This window comes from Pholis gunnellus (genome assembly GCF_910591455.1).
Source record: "Pholis gunnellus genome assembly, chromosome: 3".
Lineage (NCBI taxonomy): Eukaryota > Metazoa > Chordata > Actinopteri > Perciformes > Pholidae > Pholis > Pholis gunnellus.
In genome coordinates this window covers 7,746,112-7,764,704 of record NC_136529.1, presented here as the reverse complement: position 1 = coordinate 7,764,704, position 18,593 = coordinate 7,746,112, and the positions used below count along the sequence as shown (strand labels likewise).

The window sequence follows — 18,593 nt, the reverse complement described above, 5'->3', positions numbered from 1 at the left end:
ATGGAAAAAGACCAAAATAAAACCTTGAATGAATTATTGTTTCTGATTTTGGTGGTTGAATTGGATCTAATGTTGATATTGATAAAAGGGATAATGACAAATCTGATGTAGATGTAGATGAAGAAATAGCCCACTGATGTATTTCAATATGACTTTTTGCCTGTGCCTTTCATCATCTTAGGATGGTGACCTTCTCCAACAATGTGGAGCCAGCCAACGGCTTCCTGGTGCGCTACTTGCACAGGAAGCTGATGGAGTCGGAGGATGAGAAAAACTTGACCAACGAGGACCTGATCAGGGTGTTAGACTGGGTGCCCAAACTGTGGTATCATCTGCACGCCTTCCTGGAGAAGCACAGCACGTCGGACTTCCTCATTGGTATGAGGCACACACGAATGAGGACAGGGCATGACTTCAGGGCTGAAGAAGGCTGTTTTTTTTATTTTGGACTTTATTTGTGTGAATGATGTAAAATTGTGTGTTCCTCTGTGTTCTTCTTTCCCTTTCCGTGTCTCCTCAGGCCCCTGCTTTTTCCTGTCCTGCCCTGTCACGGTGGAGGAGTTTCGATCGTGGTTCATTGATCTTTGGAACCACTCTATCATCCCTTACCTGCAAGAGGGGGCCAAGGACGGCATCAAGGTGAGAAACTACAGCCAACAAAATCCAGCCCATGGTCTCCAGCTAGCATGAGGTTCTTCCTCAAGAAGTGCCGGTGGCGTCCCCTGTCACAGGAAATATTGTGCTTTAATTTGACCGTTCTGGTATGTTGTGACACTTCAGGTCCACGGCCAGAAGGCGGTGTGGGAGGACCCAGTGGAGTGGGTGCGGGGCACCCTGCCTTGGCCCCTTGCCCAGCAGGACCAGGCAAAGCTGTTCCACTTGCCCCCCCCCAGCATCAGCTCAAGCAGCCCTGGTCAGCCATGCGAGGAGAGGCCTCACAAGGAGACTCCACCCAGCTCCATGGAATCTGATCCACTGGTAAGACAGCACTTGGTGATCTTTTCTGAGAATCAACGCTTCGTGAAATACTTCAAACTGAAACAGATCTTTTAGTATTGCTGATTTCTCGATTCTCTCTTCTTTGTTATAGATGGCAATGCTTTTGAAACTTCAAGAGGCTGCCAATTACATTGAATCCCCAGACAAAGAAGACCCTTGTCTGCCCAAACTTTGAACACAAAGCTTACACTTTACAATTAGCACTTCAAATCTTATGTTTTTTGTCCACTGTGATGATGCAGTTCTCAGTCAGGAACAAATTATATCTAAGAAATGGATATAGGGTAATTCAAACCATCATTCCCGTAGTAGGTTAAGAGTATAACTAGGTTATTACAACATACATGCAGTATTTTCAAAATACAGTATTTTCAAAAGACTATATTCTATTACTTTACTGTATATTTGACTGGATGACATTCACTTTAGTTCAGATAACTTTACCACCACGTTAGCGATCACAGTAGTCTTAGATAGGTGCTAAAAGATCACTAAGAATTGTCTCAGCGCTTTAGACTTCAGGTGATTTCTGCAACAAGCAAACGTGCATCATGGTACATGGAGTGCTTGTCAACGAGAGCTGTTCTCAATTATGGTGACTCATTTTGGAAAAGAGTATGACAGCATGACAGATGCTACTATTTATTGCAAAGTTCTTTGGTACATATCTACTGTATAAGTCTTTCAAGGCCAAATCTTATACATATGCAATCCTGAACTTTACAACCTGAGCAGGTGAAACAAATAAAATGCCTTAAGAACAAAGACGTAAATGTCATCTCAACTTCAGCAGAGAATACTGGTGCTTTTATCAATATCACCCCAGCTGTGACGATCAGGAGTCAGTTATTTCTTCAGCTCTCTACATTATTTATTTTATTTCATCTTTTTCTTTTTTTTACAATATCAAATTATAAAATACGATATGATCAATTATCAGCATGTTTTCACATACGTCTTTATCATTGTTATGCTTATAAGTCAAATTAATTTTAACTTGCTGTCATACTCTTTTGCATAAAACAAAACCTATTTATTAGTGATGTGAGTTCATCACTTTGTTGCTGCACAGTTCCATATTTTCCAAGTACTTAATGTAGTTTCATGAACTGCTTTATGTGTCACCAATGTTGCCGTCTATATCAGGTATTAGATACTTATTACACAGGGAAAATATAACATAACAAACACCCTCTGATTAAACAGATTGAGCAAATGCTATTTGAATCCTATTCAGATTTTTCTGTCTATAACATTTATCTAGGAAAGTGTACATTTGTTTCAGATCTTTCCCCCCAGATTCAGAGTAGCTACTGTATATATTATGTACATGCAATCAGGCTACATCACAGTTATTTTATCTATATTAGTTGGTGCAAATATCTAATATACTGAACCAAATACTGTACTTTAATCATGCATATTGACTGTCATGTTAGTGGTTTAAGTTCAACGATGAATGTATAGAAAACACTTGTGAAAAGCAACCATTCAACAGTACAAATCATCTAGTTGGTGCTTTTAAAAGGAAGCCTTATCACAAAGCTCCACTGCAAAACACTTAAAGTCTGAGTAGAGTGACTTTAAATTTATGCCCATTTTTATTTGCAACACTTCAAGAACAGAATAATAAAACAAAACAAATCTCATTCTCATGCTTATCATCATCATTTCGGTACTTTTGGTGCTCTTTAACAATGTCCCGAACCATTCTCGTGTTGAATAAAGATCGCGTAGACTTTCAGGGTAGGTTAGCAAAGAGTTTGGTGTCATGCAGTAGAACTGTCTAAAGCTAAAGTAATGTGAAATAGATCTGGATGATGGATTTCTGATATTTTTTAGGACGTGTCGTCAAAGAAGTGTTGAAGTCTTCACGTAGAGACCGTGTAGTCATGTGAGACATTTGTGGTGTACGCCCATGTTAACAGCGTGCGGTATTCATATTTGAGAACACTTTGGGGAAAAGGTAGGGACAAAGTGATTGTGGAGAGGGGTCGTTTTTTTCCGAAGAAAGATTAAAAAGCAAAATATGTAAACACTTTTTGTGTAGATTTTTGTAAAGAAGCCCTAATGGAGTACATGGCATACAAAGTGGTTGTGCAAGTGTTGTTGAAATAATTCACCTGTCCATCCCAAACTGTGTCATTGTTTAGGTGCTGGGACTACACTTCACGTGTACATAAACTCCTGTAAACGAATGTCAGACCACTTTCTATGACAGCTCGATAAGAAAGTTTAACATTTTAAATTGTATCTGAGCTGCTTATTGCTTCGTTATTGCACTGTTATTGCATAAGGCTGATAACAAAACTTTAAGCTTATCCGCAGCTCTGATTGGTCACCTGTTTACAAAAACAAAAAAAAAGAAAGATTTAAAGACATCGAAGAGCAAAAAGATGCCAAAATGGCCAGTGACTCTCACACTGGTCACATGCCAATTGAGAATAATGTCAGTTGTTGTAAATATTTCAGGTATTGGACTACCAACCCTGGTCTGTTTCTGCAGGTCAACTAAAGCCATCAGCTCGAGCTTCTCATCTCATTCACTGGTTGTTGTGCCTGTTGCTCTGTAGTAGCTGTGATTTGTGTTTGCTTACTAGTGTATCAGGACTATGCAGCAACTTCTACTGGTGTTGGCACTCGGCAAATGCCTGATCCTCATGAGCAAACGCAGTGTGTTTTCATCTGGTCTGTCTTTGAGTTCTTAATTTGGACCAAATTGCACCACATGGACAAAAATGGGAGCTTGATTTAGCAGGTGGTACTGAGCCTTAAAGAGAGGAGGATTTGTACGGCGTTGTGTTGAGAACAGGGTTTATTGATGTAGTTAAAGAAATTAAGCAGTTTGGAAGCTTTTTGCATGTGTTTTGTCCTTAAAAAAGTATCATAACTGAACTTGTAAATGACGATAAACAGTTAAAAAGTGTCAAAATCGAATTATGAGCCTGAACTAGTAGGCAAGAATCCACACTTCACTGTTTAATTCCATGTAGAATCAAAGCAGATAAAGAGATGAATCGGATCTCTTTAGGCCAATACAGGTTGCTGAATAGTCATATTTTAGCAAAGCTTGTTGTGGACTAAACTAAGATTTAAAGAGAAATGTTATGCGGTATCTAATGTCACTGACGTGCAAATGTTAAGGGTTTCTATGTGTTGTAAATGCATGTAAACTTGCTGTGTGATGAGAAAAAGAAAAAACGTTAACAATGATGTATTGTTTAGGAAATTCATTCCAGATAATGTTTTCCTTTTTAATACTCAAAATATTTGTTATTTCTTTTCTCTTTTTTCTAAAGAATCCTTTGTAAAACTTAATTTCTCTATTTTGTACAGGACATCATTGTAAAGACTGTAAATAGGTCCGCATTCTGGATGCGGCAACAATCATTGAGGGGAAACAAAGAAATCATCCTTGAGAGAAAAGGGATATTTCTTCAGAGTTGGGTCCAATACATGGATAAGGCATGTTTCTGAAGGCTTTCATCCACCTATCACTGGTTGTTGGAATCAATAAAATACATGTTATATTTATTCTGTTGCGTCTTGTGTGTCAGTTTGACAGTGTTAATACAAACTGTTAATACACTGTTAGTAAGAAAATGTTTTTATATAGTTTTGCATTTACCATTTGCTTTAAGTAGTCATAAATAAATATATAAATAATAAGCTATTGCTGTATAAATATGACATCATTTTTATTTTGTGTATTTGTTCTCGAATGTATATAATATATATATATATAAAATATAAATAACATGTGCATATATATATATATATATATATGTGTATATATATATATATATATATATATATATATATATATATATATATATAAGATACGTGTACCACATAAATCATGATTAGAAATACTACCAAGTAGCACAATTAATTTCAATAACTCATAGTTTATATATATATATATATATACACATGTAATATAATTAGGCATTCGTTTTTGGAACAGTTAATCATACACATTAGCTGTTGATGAGTGAGACAAACAGACATGGGGGTCTGAGTCAGACATGGTGCTCGGCTATCTATTACATGTAATTCATTTGGGGGCGGTGCTTGAACCTGCTTGGCCCTATATAAGCCTGCCTCCTCCACTCTAATGACGGCATTGGATCCAGTTTTAAGGGCTTCACCGAGTTGGGAATTAGCTGCAACCGCCAACATGCCGTCCAAGCCTGCTCCAATGAAGAAGGCGCCTAACAAAGAACCAGCCAAGAAGGAGGAGAAGGCTCCAGTGCCGGCTCCTGAGCCCGCCCCTGTCGAAGCCGCCCCTGTCGAGGCTGCCCCGGCCGAAGCCGTCCCAGCCCCCGCCGAGGCCGAAGCTGCACCTGCTGAGGCGGCCCCTGCAGAGGGAGAGGCCCCTGCTGCCCCGCCAGCTGAGGAGCCCAAACCACCCACCCCTCCACCCGCAGACGGTAAAGCCACGAGTCACCGATTATTCAGCACACCTTCCTTTTCTTTGTCAGCGGATGAAACTTGGATCAGTTAACCTTTTAATTAAAGCAGTAGCTGTCGGTCCACTTAATGGTAAGCACATGGCAACCTTTACGCGCGCTGTGCGTGGGGGTGCCATTGGTCAGGAGTTGTAGCCATCGACACAAAACGGAAAACTCATGGTTATTGCATAAACCGCCTGCTTCTGACGACCTCTTTTTTTGCAAGCTACTGGAAATCATACTCGTGCACTTTTTCTGCGCTTCTAACGCGCTTTATCTTTCTTTTGCAAAACTGCGTGATAACTTGTAAAGTTGTTGTTGATATGCGCCGTTATACCTCAGTGAAAGCACCATCTTGACGCAAAACGTTAACAAATATACATTTATAAAATGAGTTGTGAAAAACACGGTCAAGGTGGTGGCACTGGTTTGATGTGCTCACTTTACTGATGTATAACGCATATTAACAACACCTGATTTATTAAGAAGTGTATTTACTATCTCTAACATTTAACATCTAATATCTACATCAGCTGCTCCCACTGATGAAGCTCCTGCTCCAGTTGCTGAAGATCAGCCAGCAGCCGATGGTATGATACCCTGAGAGGAGTCATACTGTGCATTTTTAACTTTTCATTTTTTATTTTAAATAGATTTAACCTCTTTTATACCATTTAGAAAAAAATGTCAGGTTTTCAAAATGTTATGTGTCAACCTTCTAACCTCTAATATCAGCTGCTGCGCCTGCTACAGAAGAACCACCTGTTGCTGCTGCCGTGGAGGCCCCTGCTGATGGTAAAACCGAGTAACAGTGCATACACCTCCTACAGTAAACGATAACTTTGCTAACAACAAATGCTAATATCTTCTAACCTCTAATGTCAGCTGCTGCGCTCGCTCTAGAGGTAACTCCAGCAGCTGTTGTGGCCCCTCCTGTTAATAAAACAGACTATCAGTGTATTAACATATATATGTAATACATGTTTAACCTCTTACAGTTTAAGATAACTTCACTAATATCTAATGCTAATATCCTCTAATACCAGCTGCTGCACCCGCTGCCGAGGAAACTCCAGTAGCCGTTGAGGCCCCTGCTGATGGTAAAACAGACTATCAGAGTATTAACATATATATGTAATACATGTTTAACCTCTTACAGTTTAAGATAACTTCACTAATATCTAATGCTAATAACCTCTTAACTTCTAATACCAGCTGCTGCACCCGCTGCAGAGGAAACGCCAGCAGCCGTTGAGGCCCCTGCTGATGGTAAAACAGACGATCAGAGTATTAACATATATATGCAACTAATCTTGAACCGTTTACAGTGAAAGATAACTTCACTAATATCTAATGCTAATAACCTCTTAACTTCTAATACCAGCTGCTGCACCCGCTGCCGAGGAAACGCCAGCAGCCGTTGAAGCCCCTGCTGATGGTAAAACAGACGATCAGAGTATTAACATATATATGTAATACATGTTTAACCTCTTACAGTTTAAGATAACTTCACTAATATCTAATGCTAATATCCTCTTAACTTATAATACCAGCTGTTGCACCCGCTGCCGAGGAAACGCCAGCAGCTGTCGAGGCCCCTGCTGATGGTAAAACAGACGATCAGAGTATTAACATATATATATGCAACTAATCTTGAACCTTTTACAGTAAACGATAACTTCACTAATATCTGATGCTAATATCCTCTAATACCAGCTGCTGCACCCGCTGCCGAGGAAACGCCAGCAGCTGTTGAGGCCCCTGCTGATGGTAAAACAGACGATCAGAGTACCAACTCATTTGTTACATACCTATTATTGAACCTTGAAACCGTCCACCTCCCACAGTGAAATATAACTTCACTAATATCTAATGCTACTATCTTCTAACCTTTAATGCCAGCTGCCGCTCCCGCTGCAGAGGAAGCACCAGCTGCTTCCGCTGAGGTCCCCGCTGATGGTAAAGAAAAGAGTGGAGTGACAACCTTCTGTATCAGTTTAATCACATTTTGAACCGTCCTCCTGCTACAGTAAAAGCTAACTTCACTAATGCTGATATCCTCTAACCTCTAATGCCAGCTGCCGCTCCCGCTACAGAGGAAACACCAGCTGCTGACGCCGAGGCCCCCGCCGATGGTAAAGAAAGTCTCATGAGCCACAACAGATACCTTCTTGAATCTTAACCTCTCACGTTAAAGCTAACGGCGCTAGCTGACTTCTTCATGACACTTTGATCACAGTCTGCACTCTCAACACACACACACACACATGTTATCTGTTAGAACATGTCCCACCTGCTTAATGCACTAATTAATAATATCTAACGTCCTATAATAGCTGCTGCCGCTGCTCCGGCCGCAGAAGAAGGCGCTCCCGCTGCTGACTCCGAAGCGCCTGCTGATGGTAAAGCCGAACATGTTCCTGCTCTGCTCCTCTCTCTTTAATATCTGAGATGATGTAACGCCGTTTATGTTAGCATTGTAGTGCTGAGAGGTACATAGCTGGATTTAATTCGATGCTGTGGCGTCGCTCTGCTTATTACGCGATGCCAATAATCATGCCAATGCTTGTTTAACATCAGCTGCAGCTGCTGAAGCGCCTGCACCAGAAGAGCCTAAACCACCCACACCTCCACCACAAGGTAAAGGTCTATCCGGAAAGGAAACTCCATCTCAGAGTGACATGACTCTACTTGCATCACTTGGTCTTCTCTTTTCGGGTTTTTTTATTACAGTGTTAGTAAGAAAAGAACTGCGCTCATCTCTTATGACCCTCAACTGTTTTCTGATTGAAGCAATCTAATTATTGATTTTTTGTTGTTGTGGCGTCTGCAGAGCCCACAAGTGTCCCAGTGGATCTGTTTATCGAGGATAAGAATGACACTTCGGTTACTGTCATTTGGAGCCAGCCAGAGGTCGTCGGACCATCCGGCCTGGATGGATACACCATTGAAGTCTGCCAGGATGGAAGTAAGTCCTGCTGTGCTTTTTAAACCAGGTGCACTGAAAACCAGCATGTGCACGAAAGGGGTCAGATTATTAATACACTGTGGCAAAAATGTCAGCCGCCCTTTTTAAATGATGTCGAAAGCTTTCATTTCAACAGCTGGTTTTAGGTTTTTTACGTATCATTACATCTCTAATAACTATTATTATATCTATACCTTTAAGTATATACTGTTATACTATAAGTGCTTTTTAAATACCCCCAGGAACATGTGAAATAGCTGTTTTACAGTAATGCGGGTCAGCTGTATCGGTTGCAGCTGTCCCCCAAGTGTCATTCCTCTATATCACGAGCTATCTAACTTCTCCCTACAAGGAAACAGGCATTTCAGGAGCTGCTGTGGTCTTGCAGGACGTCCTGCTTTTAGACTTACTGCCCTAAGCTCATATCCGCAGTAGTTCAATGTAGGCTTGATTTAGCAGACAGGGCAAGCTGTTTACCCACAGAACACCAATTCCTAATGTAATGTCAAAACATAATCACTCTTTTTTTCACAAAGCGGCACAACAAGCTGTTTGTAATTTATTAATTCTGCATGAATTAGACTGTTCGTCTCAGTTTTCCCAGTCAGCAAACTTCATCATCACAGTCTTTATCCTTCTGTAGAATAGCAAGATGAACAACAGCTCTGTAAATCGTCACCAGCCTGTCTTCATTTAATTTTTTTTTGTATAATCCCATTCAGCCGAGGACTGGAAAGCAGTCAACGAGGATCTGCAGAAGTCCTCCCGCTACGTTATCAAGAACCTGACCACCGGCGACCGTCTGAAGATCCGCGTGGTGGCCGTGAACGCCGGCGGCCGCAGCCCGCCTCTCGCCCTCCCCGAGGCCGTCCAGGTGAAGGAGGTCGCTGGTAAGAAGCGTGCAAGATCTGTCTCAGAACATCACTCGATATTGAGTAATAGCTGAGTGTGCATTTTCAGCACAAGAACTACTTACTCGGTTGGTTTGCCACTTTGTCACAAACAAACGCGTGGAAACTACTGAAGCGTCACAGCAGCTAAATGAAGCAGAACAGATTCATCATGTAGATAATACTAGAATGCTTTTCACAGTGCGAGTGTGAGCATCTACTATGAACAGGAAATGGGGAAAAGGCTACACGAATGGGTCAGTGAAGGGACACAGACAAAAACAAGGGGAGATATTAATAGTGGGAAAACATAGAAATATGTGTACAAATATATCACCTAGATATATTAAGAATTACCATCATTAAGCAAAAATGTAAGTTACTAAATACTACACACACCATGCATTTGTAAATAGTAAAAACAAAGTGTATTGAGACACAATAATCACAAAAAAAGACATTTTCTCTTTGGTCTCAAACTCGGATACGATATGTGTCTGGATCTTAGCTTCCATGTGACTGAAAATGAAAATGAAATCGCACACAGGTCTTTTTTTCAAGACAAATAAATCTTTATTTAAAATTGCAAGCTTAATCCATCTGTAAAGTTAAATGCATATGGGCCACACTATTTGACCGAGGGGTTTTATAGATCCATTTATTACGGGAAAGAGAAGTTGTAAAGTGCAGAAGTCAAACTGAAGCAGCTCAGCAATGTTTTGTTTCCCAGCTGTCCGTGTCACGTTGGCACATACCTGCGGAGTTAACGGCATAAAACTGTGGCCCTCTCACACTGATCCACCTCACCACAGGGTTGCAACTACACGCTTGTTAAGTAGATGGGTTTTACGGATGCCCTACACCTTACAGTGTAAATCATAAACCGTATATGTGAAGAGATTTGTGGTAAAATGATGATTGGACCCTGAGGGCTTTAAAAGGAGGAGCTGCGTTGCTTCGGCTCACTCACGAATCATCGTTATGCGAAATGGGAGAGCCGAACAGGGAGGGACGGCAACCTGACCCCAACCGGACTGGCAGTATTTCAAGTGGTCCGTGTTCACCGCAGTGTTCGCCATAGCAGGCGCCCAGCTGCATATAGAAACAACTCATGAATGGTTTCCGACAAAATTAACGCAAAGATTTGGAAAGCATAGCTGGGATGTCCCCGCTGGTAATGCAGATTTTTCTGAGCAGGGGTTTGCATTGTGATCCCCCGGCAGGATTTATGCTCTCAGGCTGCTTCCTGCGAGATCGATGGTGACAAGTGATCTGACTGCAAGCAGGTGGGGGCTGTGGGTCAGGAGGAGAGGGGTGCGGATGGTAAATTCCAGTGGGTGGGTGGGGGTGGTGGATATGGAGCTATCTTCTCAGGTGACACCCAAATCTCATGACACTTCCAGAGATTCGCTGTTTATTTTGAAACATGCCACAGACTTACAGGGAGAATGTTCATTAAGCCTCGTCCTCTCTGAAGGAAGTGATAAGACACTCTAACACGCGGTATGTTTGTTCGAGTATATAGATGCACATTTACCGGTACCTCACTTTTTCTTTTCTTTTCTCACACCAGATGATTTATGTTTTTTTTTTTTTTACAAATCAGTTGCCTTCTTGCATTATATATCTTTGATCTGAATGCATTCTGACAAGAGTGGGAGTAACTGAAGATCCCAATCATGCGTCACGAGGGGAGGTAATAGTCCACAGTATGCTTTCTTTATTTAGAGTCCTGACAAATGTTGCTGTGCTGGACTCAGCAGTTGGTGCTTCTTACCAAATCACTTTTACAAATGGGCCCCGGCGAGATACTTTGGGAGTTTAAGTATAATTTTAAACGTCACAGTTGCTAACTATCTGTGTGATAGAGGGAATCTTTTGATGAGCCACTAGGGCACTTCGCGCTTTTGATATTCTCATACTTCTTTATATTAAAAATGATTTAAATTCCCTACATGCAGATACATCTCTTACTTCTCCAATTTCCTGTGTTATTGCAACTTAATTGGTCCCAATAAGGCAATTGTGTGAGTCAGCGTGCACAAACTGCAATAAACTAGGAGGGGAAAAAAATCAAAAATGATGGTTTAAAAAACAGCTAAATGTTTTATTATGAGTTTGAGTAAATATTGACTCAACACCATGTAAATTATTATGGCATTCAAAAATAGGCAAAATACAATTGAAGTCCAAAAACACAGCACACAGATACAAACATGCATGTGAGTTCACATGAACATACACACATACGTACTATCCTGCCTTCCATTGATTCCTGTCCTCCAATACTATGTGCAGCTTCTCATTTTATTTACTTTTTATTATAATCTATACAAAACGCTACTTGTGCCACGATCTGTGCAGCTGCTTAAACACATCATGCCATTTAAAGAATGAAAGGTGTGCCCACTGAGTAGACGGATGTAAAGCGAAGGGATAAAGGACTTAGAATAAGGGTTACTTTTACAACCAGTTAAAGCACAGACACACCCTTGTGGCACCAGTGCAGATTCCCTGGCTCAGATGGGCTTAGATCAGCCCAGCAGGTTTATGGACTTCTTCAAGATTTGTGGGTCACAAAAGCAAATTAAATCCTTTTTGTTTCACTCCAAAAATCTCTCAACTCCTCCGACACTTTAATAATCATTGGTTGTTTTTCTCTCCAGATCGCCCCAAGGTCCGCCTGCCCCGTTTCCTCAGGCAGAGATACGTCGCTCACACTGGAGCCAAGATCAACCTGACCGTCCCCTTCTCAGTAAGCAGGAGATGACTGTAGCGTTCTGTAGATGCGTAATGAATAACAATACGCAGCCCCTCACAATTCACCGTCTGATTTTCTGATTTTTTTTACCAGGGCAAACCCAAACCTGTGGTCAGCTGGTTAAAGGACGGAGAGCCGCTGGACACAAAGAAGGTGAACATCCGCAGCTCCGACAGAGACAGCATCCTGTTCATCCGCACAGCCGATAGACAAGATTCTGGAGTGTATGAGATATGCGTGAAGGTGGATGACTTCGAGGACAAGGCTTCGCTCATCCTGCAAATTGTTGGTGAGCAAGATACAGTTTAGAATGATGGGGACAGTTGGTTTAATCAGAATCAGAATTCTGTAGAAACATTTTTAAAAGTAGTTAAAACATTTTTAAGTTTAAAAAATATGTTCAATGTAATTGTAGAAAGAGGTCCACTTCTAAAATAATACAAATAAATGAGAAAGAAAACATAACGTGACAAAAAAAGGAGAAAAATAACCTGGTCTGTAAGTATGTATTATGCCACAGCTGTAGTGACCAAAATAAATGTTCAGCTTGCCCTCGCTCTTCACTGCCTGCCATCATGTATCCAAATGTAATGTACAGAGGGTCATATTTCCTCACCACATGCTCTGTAGCTTTCACTGGCACCGGGTTGTCCCCAACATCACGGCTTCAAATTCAAATTTTGTGTCACTGTCTCCGAGGAAACGTTAGCTAGCTAAAAGTGAAAACACGTTCGTCTCTACCTGATGAGTCGTGGTTGTGATATTCAAAGAAATTGGTCATGGAAATAATGCATTTTTATTATGACTATTTAAATTTGATTCTATTTATTTTATGTGTATCCTTGAGCACGTTTAGATATAAAATAACTAGCTTTGTAATTTACCAAAACGTTTTTTATTTTGATTTAATCTAACCGTTTGGCAGTTTTTCCGCGGCATACTAGATGGCGGCCTGAGGCCCATTTAGCTGTTCTAAGGGGTGTGCAAAGGTTCATGGGATTCAATAACAAAAAAACACGCAATGTAGAGAGATAATAGTCCAAAAATATGTGCATTAACGTGACGGATAGAAGTCCGTGCCATTGGGCCTTTAGATGCCGTTGGAAAGAAACTGTTCTTGTGATGTCCGGTTTTGGATCCTGATGGATTGCAGCCTCTCCTGCCAGATGGGATGTGATTCAAATTGTGTCCAAGCCGGTCGGGGTCGGCCACAGTCTCTCCTGCCCGCCTCTGGGTCCCGGAGGCGTACAGGTCCTGAAGGGACGGCAGCTTGTAGCCAATCATCCTCTCGGCAGAGCGAACAAAACGCTGCAGTCTGCCCTTGTCCTTGGCTGTAGCAGATGTTTTTAAATGACATCTTAACATAAATGTATGCTCATTCGGTGTAACACGTGTTGTTCTGTTGTTCACAGAGCTGCCGGGGCCTCCCGCCAGTGTGAAGGTTGTGGATACCTGGGGCTTCAATGCTGCTCTGGAATGGACTCCACCCAAAGACAACGGCAACACAGAAATCACAGGTTACACAATCCAGAAGGCCGACAAAAAGACTGGAGTGAGTTTTCATTATCGGAGCGCGTCTGTCTGCAAAGTCATAATGAATAACACATGATGATTGTTAATGGAGGGATCCCCCTGGTACAGTACTCACAGTAAATCCTGAATCCTCAAAACCTTGTCCTGGTGTGTGTCTACAGGACTGGTTCACTGTGTTGGAGCATTACCACAGACTGAACGCCACCATCTCTGACCTCATCATGGGCAACACCTACAAGTTCAGAGGGTTTGCTGAAAATAAGTGTGGAATTAGCGAGGACGCTACCCTTGCAAAGGAGGAGGCCAGCATCTTGAAGACAGGTAACTTGTTCTTTTATTGATCCTCGACCAGCGAGAAAACAGACGCAGGGATTCTTTTGTTACTGTTTCCCGCTTAAGCTTTGGTTGCAGATTCAAATTTGGCTAATGGTAACAGAATTGTACTATTCATTTATATACGTTAGGTCCATTTTTTGATAGAGATGCAATCCTACATACTATTGCGCAAATTGCAATCATGCAACCGACCTTTACATTGGTCATCATGGAAAAAGTAAGAAAATAAAGAAACTGTGTTAGTACCTGAGATGAGCAGCGTGGAGCTTCATGGTCAAGTCTGTTTCTCTTCCGCCCTCCAGGTATCGACTACAAGCCTCCCGAGTACCAGGAACGCGACTTCAGCGAGGCGCCCAAGTTCACCACCAATCTGAATGACAGAGCCACCACTGTGGGCTACAGCACCAAGCTGCTGTGCTCCGTCAGGGGATCCCCAAAAGTACAGTAACATGTCTTGTAAATTTGACCAGTTCTGTGTCCTGTCCCGTTTTTCCCACTAAACTAACCGCTTCAGCAAAACATCTGCACCACACCTAATGTGGGGACCTTTCGGACCAAACATTTCTGGGGACTCCCTGAGACTAGTTGCCCACTGGGAGAAAACAATATACCTTTAAGTCTTTTTTTCTGCCTGCATTCGCACTGCCAATAGGAACACAAGCTCGCCGCTCGCACACATTTCCAGATGGGAAGTCGGCCAGTTTGTTGCATTTCACAAGCTCTCTTAGCTAAAGTACGTGTTACGATATTAATTGAATCGGCTATTGTTCTTTTGCTCAGTGGGTGTGCGTTGTTCTGCAGGGTTTGCCTCTGTACTAGGTTAGCTCGCTGGGCACTAGCCTTCACTCATTCTTTGGCTCAGTGGGATTGTGCTCATGGACAAGTTCAATTCTGGAAAATACCCTCGGTTCATTTGTCTGTGTCACACGGCTAACGGCTTTTTGAAAATGGCGGTCGTCCGTGCTGCATTGGCTCCTGTGGGAGAGTACCTACTCCTACTGAAATAGGAGCTAAAAAAAAGACGTTCAAGGAGCTTCGATCGCTGCTAGTTCTTGCGCTGCTGGTGCATTATAAATGGGGGTTCTGGTCTTGAGAACACAGTCTGTCTTCCAAATTCAATGTATAGACAAAGAAGCTCATAAAGTCTCTGTGTTTCAGCTACCATGTCTCACTGAGTGTCATCGAACACATCACCAAGGCAGAACAACCCTGCTCTCTGCTGACACAACAACAATGCAATCATTTTGACAAATAGAAATGAAATTAGTCTAATGCTTGCTGTCATAAATGATCTCAAAGAACTCACTGAAAGTTGATTTTTCATACATGTTACAGTGAAATGAATGGAAACGAATGAGTCCCTAGAGGGTATGCGGTCTAAAATGTTTATTTTGGGACATGTGTATGCAAGCGTGCATACATTGTTTGCTCGATTATGCCGTCACGCCGATGGAGCCACTGCTCAAAACTGCTTGTCAGCCGCTTACTAATCATTTTGAGGTGGTGAGTGGACGTACTGAGAGTACTGAGAAGTCTGAGAGCTCTGAGCTGAGTAAGTGTATGATATTTGCTTGCCCTTGTTAGCCTGCTGTCGGAGCCTCTCGCCTCCTGTATGGGCTCATAATCCCACTGGGTCGCCAAACAGAATGCTAGCGAATAGTAGATGGTCTCGATCAGAAGGCTAGAATTGGTATTCTTTACATCCGAAGCACGGGAGGAGGAGGAGGAGGAGGAGGAGGAGGAGGAGGAGGAGGAGGAGGAGGAGGAGGAGGAGGAGGAGGAGGAGGAGGAGGAGGAGGAGGAGGAGGAGGAGGAGGAGGAGGAGGAGGAGGAGGCGAGGCCACATGGTGACAGTTCAGCAGAGCGGAGTGACATGTGTAACATTCCCTGTGAGGCCCCAGGAGGTCCTCACCCTGTCAGTGCCGTTAAAACTCCCAAACTGGGCGTGTGCTGTGTGTCCACTTCAATCAAGAGTTGTTTTCTTGCCATGTGGCACAAACAAAAATAGAAACAACACTGCTGCTTGTTTATTTGTGAAATAAAACAGTTTTCCTCTAAACAGTGTTTTTTTTTTTTTTCTTTCTACAGCCTAAGGTCATATGGCTGAAGAACCAGATGATTATCGGAGACGACCCCAAGTTCAGGCAGATCTGCGTCCAGGGTATCTGCTCCCTGGAGATCCGTAAGCCTGGTAACTTTGACGGAGGTGTGTACACCTGCAAAGCCAAGAACGATCACGGAGAAGCTATTGTCAGCTGCAAGTTGGAGGTCAAGCGTAAGTCAAGAAAAATATAATTTATGCATTTTAAACTATATATTTTAAGCAGCATTTGAGTTTGAACCCACTGAAAGCTAATAACTTTCCTTTGTGTTGAACAGAGCCGGCGGCGCCTGCAGATGCAGAAAAGAAATAAGTCCACATTCACATTCTCACAGGTCAGACATGATCAAATCAAAGTGCCTGTTAACCTTTAAAAAAACGTACACAATAATATAGTCTAATGATATAAATATGTTGCTTATTGTAGTTCCGTTGCACAGCATGGATAATTCTGGCTATTGAATGCAGTAAAAGCTCAATAATGAAACTGGACGTATATGATGGTTTAAAAGAGTCCTGAGGTGACGTCTGCCTTCTCTGTGACTTACTTTCCTTACATGGAGGGCACTAAACTTGGAAAAGGTGGCCTCGGCCCCTGAAAGAGTCCAAGAGGTAGCACCCATAAATTAGATCTGCTCCTCGGGTACTCGTGAGAACTTCATATTTCCTCGACTCAGCAGCCTCCTTTAGGACACAGGGACACAACGTTTTATTTGCTGGTTACTCCCTCAACTCTAACACAGTTTAAACATGTTGTTGCTTTAATCTGTGTAATGTCATACATAGTTTTATACAATACTGGATAAGTAATTGCTGGATGAAGATTATTTTTAACACGTATATCGAAAAATGTACAGATTTCTTTTATGGTAGGCCTTCTGCTATACTTTTAAATGATAATGAATCGCTGACGTTTTTACGACTGCAGCACTGAACACTTTTTAACACCTGTCGTTGTGATTTGTTCGTCTGTTGCAATCCCAAATTAGGAGCAGACGGAATGAGGCCTTAGCAGCAGTTGGTGCGTGACACATTTAGCGTTTCTAAAAACTGTCGGGAATAACAATGAGGAATAAAGATTTTAGAGTTTGAATTATTTCCTTTCTCTTTTACAGGAAGGTGCTGGATTCCTGGAAGAACATGTATATATGGCTGGTGACCACACTGCCAAAGGGTTGTTGCCTGTGACCTCTTGCCGAGTGTTACCCTGTGTTATGATGAAGAATTGTTGCTTTTTGCCTTTATCGTTCATTAGATTATTAAGTCCATGTCCACAATCAGCCCTTTCCCCAATGATATTGTCTACGGTAACTTAATTATTGTCAGTCTAACGAGGTGTACGCCAAGACTTCTTCAGCAGTTTACTACATGCAACATCTACGTGTTTATATCAATAAATAATTTTATTTCTGGTTTTGTTTTTTTTCAATACAGTGTGTTCTTCATATTGAAATCTCCAGCAGAAGCTTTGTAAAGGGGACTTTTGTGTAAAAATGATAACTTCATTTTGTGCTTGACAGACATTATTTTACATATCTCAATATGTGCACAGTTTTAATCAGACATTTATAAATTACAGTAAAAAAATACAATCTTGTATGTAGTTTATATGGATTTTTTATTTCATAGTTTTGGTTTATTCAGTTTTTTTCATATTCAAATGAGCTGCTGAGTAGCTGAAAGTGTATGGATTAAGTAATACTTCTTTATTTTTTTATAGGTCTGTAATTTCTGATATATTCCTTAAAAATCCTTTCCTGGAGAGAACTATGTAATTTGGTGCCAATTTAGAGGAAAAAAACATGCAAATATGTGAACAAGTAAAGTGGGAAAATAAAGGGAATTAATTATTATTAGTACCAAATAAAAAAATATGTTTTCACCAAGAATTTAAAATATAATAAATCGAATAAAACAATTGCCTTTTGGGCTACTCTAAAGCGAAAAACTACAGTACAGTACATCTCCAAATTGATTAAATTACAGTTTTACTCAGCTGCTGAACGGATAAAGTCCTTTTGGCAGCAAACCAGTGAGAATCTGGAGACAGCGGCTCTATTAATTTGTCTAATGAAGTTGAGATACATCTTAATACCTTACTAGTCATTTGGCTCAAATGTTCCCAAGAGTGCATGCATCACAGTATGCCAGGACTTCCATAATAATAATACCAGTCCATAATACCGATCTTGTTGCTATTTGGACTCGGCGTTACTGGCATAGTGATATAGTGCCAGATGCCAGAGATATCCAGGTTACAGAGACACGTGGGTTCACACAGAGGCAGACAAAATTAGCCTCAGTGCTCCCTCACGCTCAGGTTATTTTGGAAACGAGTTGCTCCATAAGTTAAATGCGTTTTTACGTTACTATATGAAGGCAAAGCTCTCAATTTACTGGTCGGCCTACGTTCCTACCCTCACCTATGGTCACGAACTCTGGGTCGTGACCGAAAGGACAAGGTCGCGGGTACAAGCGGCCGAAATGAGTTTCCTCCGTAGGGTGGCCGGGCTCAGCCTTAGAGATAGGGTAAGGAGCTCGGACATCAGGA

General features: G+C 41.6%; 2 protein-coding genes across 3 annotated transcripts in view; both read left to right on the top strand.

Annotated features, from left to right (window-relative positions):
- The window catches only part of nav1b (neuron navigator 1b), a gene marked incomplete at its 5' end in the record, with an annotated part of 53,106 nt that extends 48,584 nt beyond the window's left edge, over nucleotides 1–4,522 (top strand). The window contains 4 exons of the mRNA XM_079186684.1: nucleotides 182–378; nucleotides 521–639; nucleotides 781–978; nucleotides 1,091–4,522. Of these exons, the coding sequence (XP_079042810.1) occupies nucleotides 182–378; nucleotides 521–639; nucleotides 781–978; nucleotides 1,091–1,174 (598 nt within the window). The 3' untranslated portion in view covers nucleotides 1,175–4,522. The remainder of the gene's footprint in view (nucleotides 1–181; nucleotides 379–520; nucleotides 640–780; nucleotides 979–1,090) is intronic.
- A 614-nt stretch (nucleotides 4,523–5,136) lies between these two features.
- Nucleotides 5,137–17,456, top strand: mybphb (myosin binding protein Hb). 2 transcript variants are annotated; one of them, XR_013767038.1, is made up of 12 exons: nucleotides 5,137–5,432; nucleotides 8,287–8,421; nucleotides 9,144–9,311; nucleotides 11,978–12,066; nucleotides 12,166–12,361; nucleotides 13,485–13,624; nucleotides 13,767–13,926; nucleotides 14,244–14,380; nucleotides 16,030–16,216; nucleotides 16,321–16,377; nucleotides 17,032–17,063; nucleotides 17,158–17,456. XR_013767038.1 is itself a non-coding variant. In XM_079156828.1 (11 exons), exons 1-10 carry the CDS (start codon nucleotides 5,180–5,182, stop codon nucleotides 16,353–16,355), a joined length of 1,500 nt encoding a protein of 499 aa, XP_079012954.1. In that variant the 5' UTR covers nucleotides 5,137–5,179; the 3' UTR covers nucleotides 16,356–16,377; nucleotides 17,158–17,456. The 2 variants fall into 2 exon arrangements, 1 of the variants encoding a protein (XP_079012954.1); XM_079156828.1 differs by lacking the exon at nucleotides 17,032–17,063.
- The last annotated feature ends 1,137 nt before the right edge of the window (nucleotides 17,457–18,593 follow it).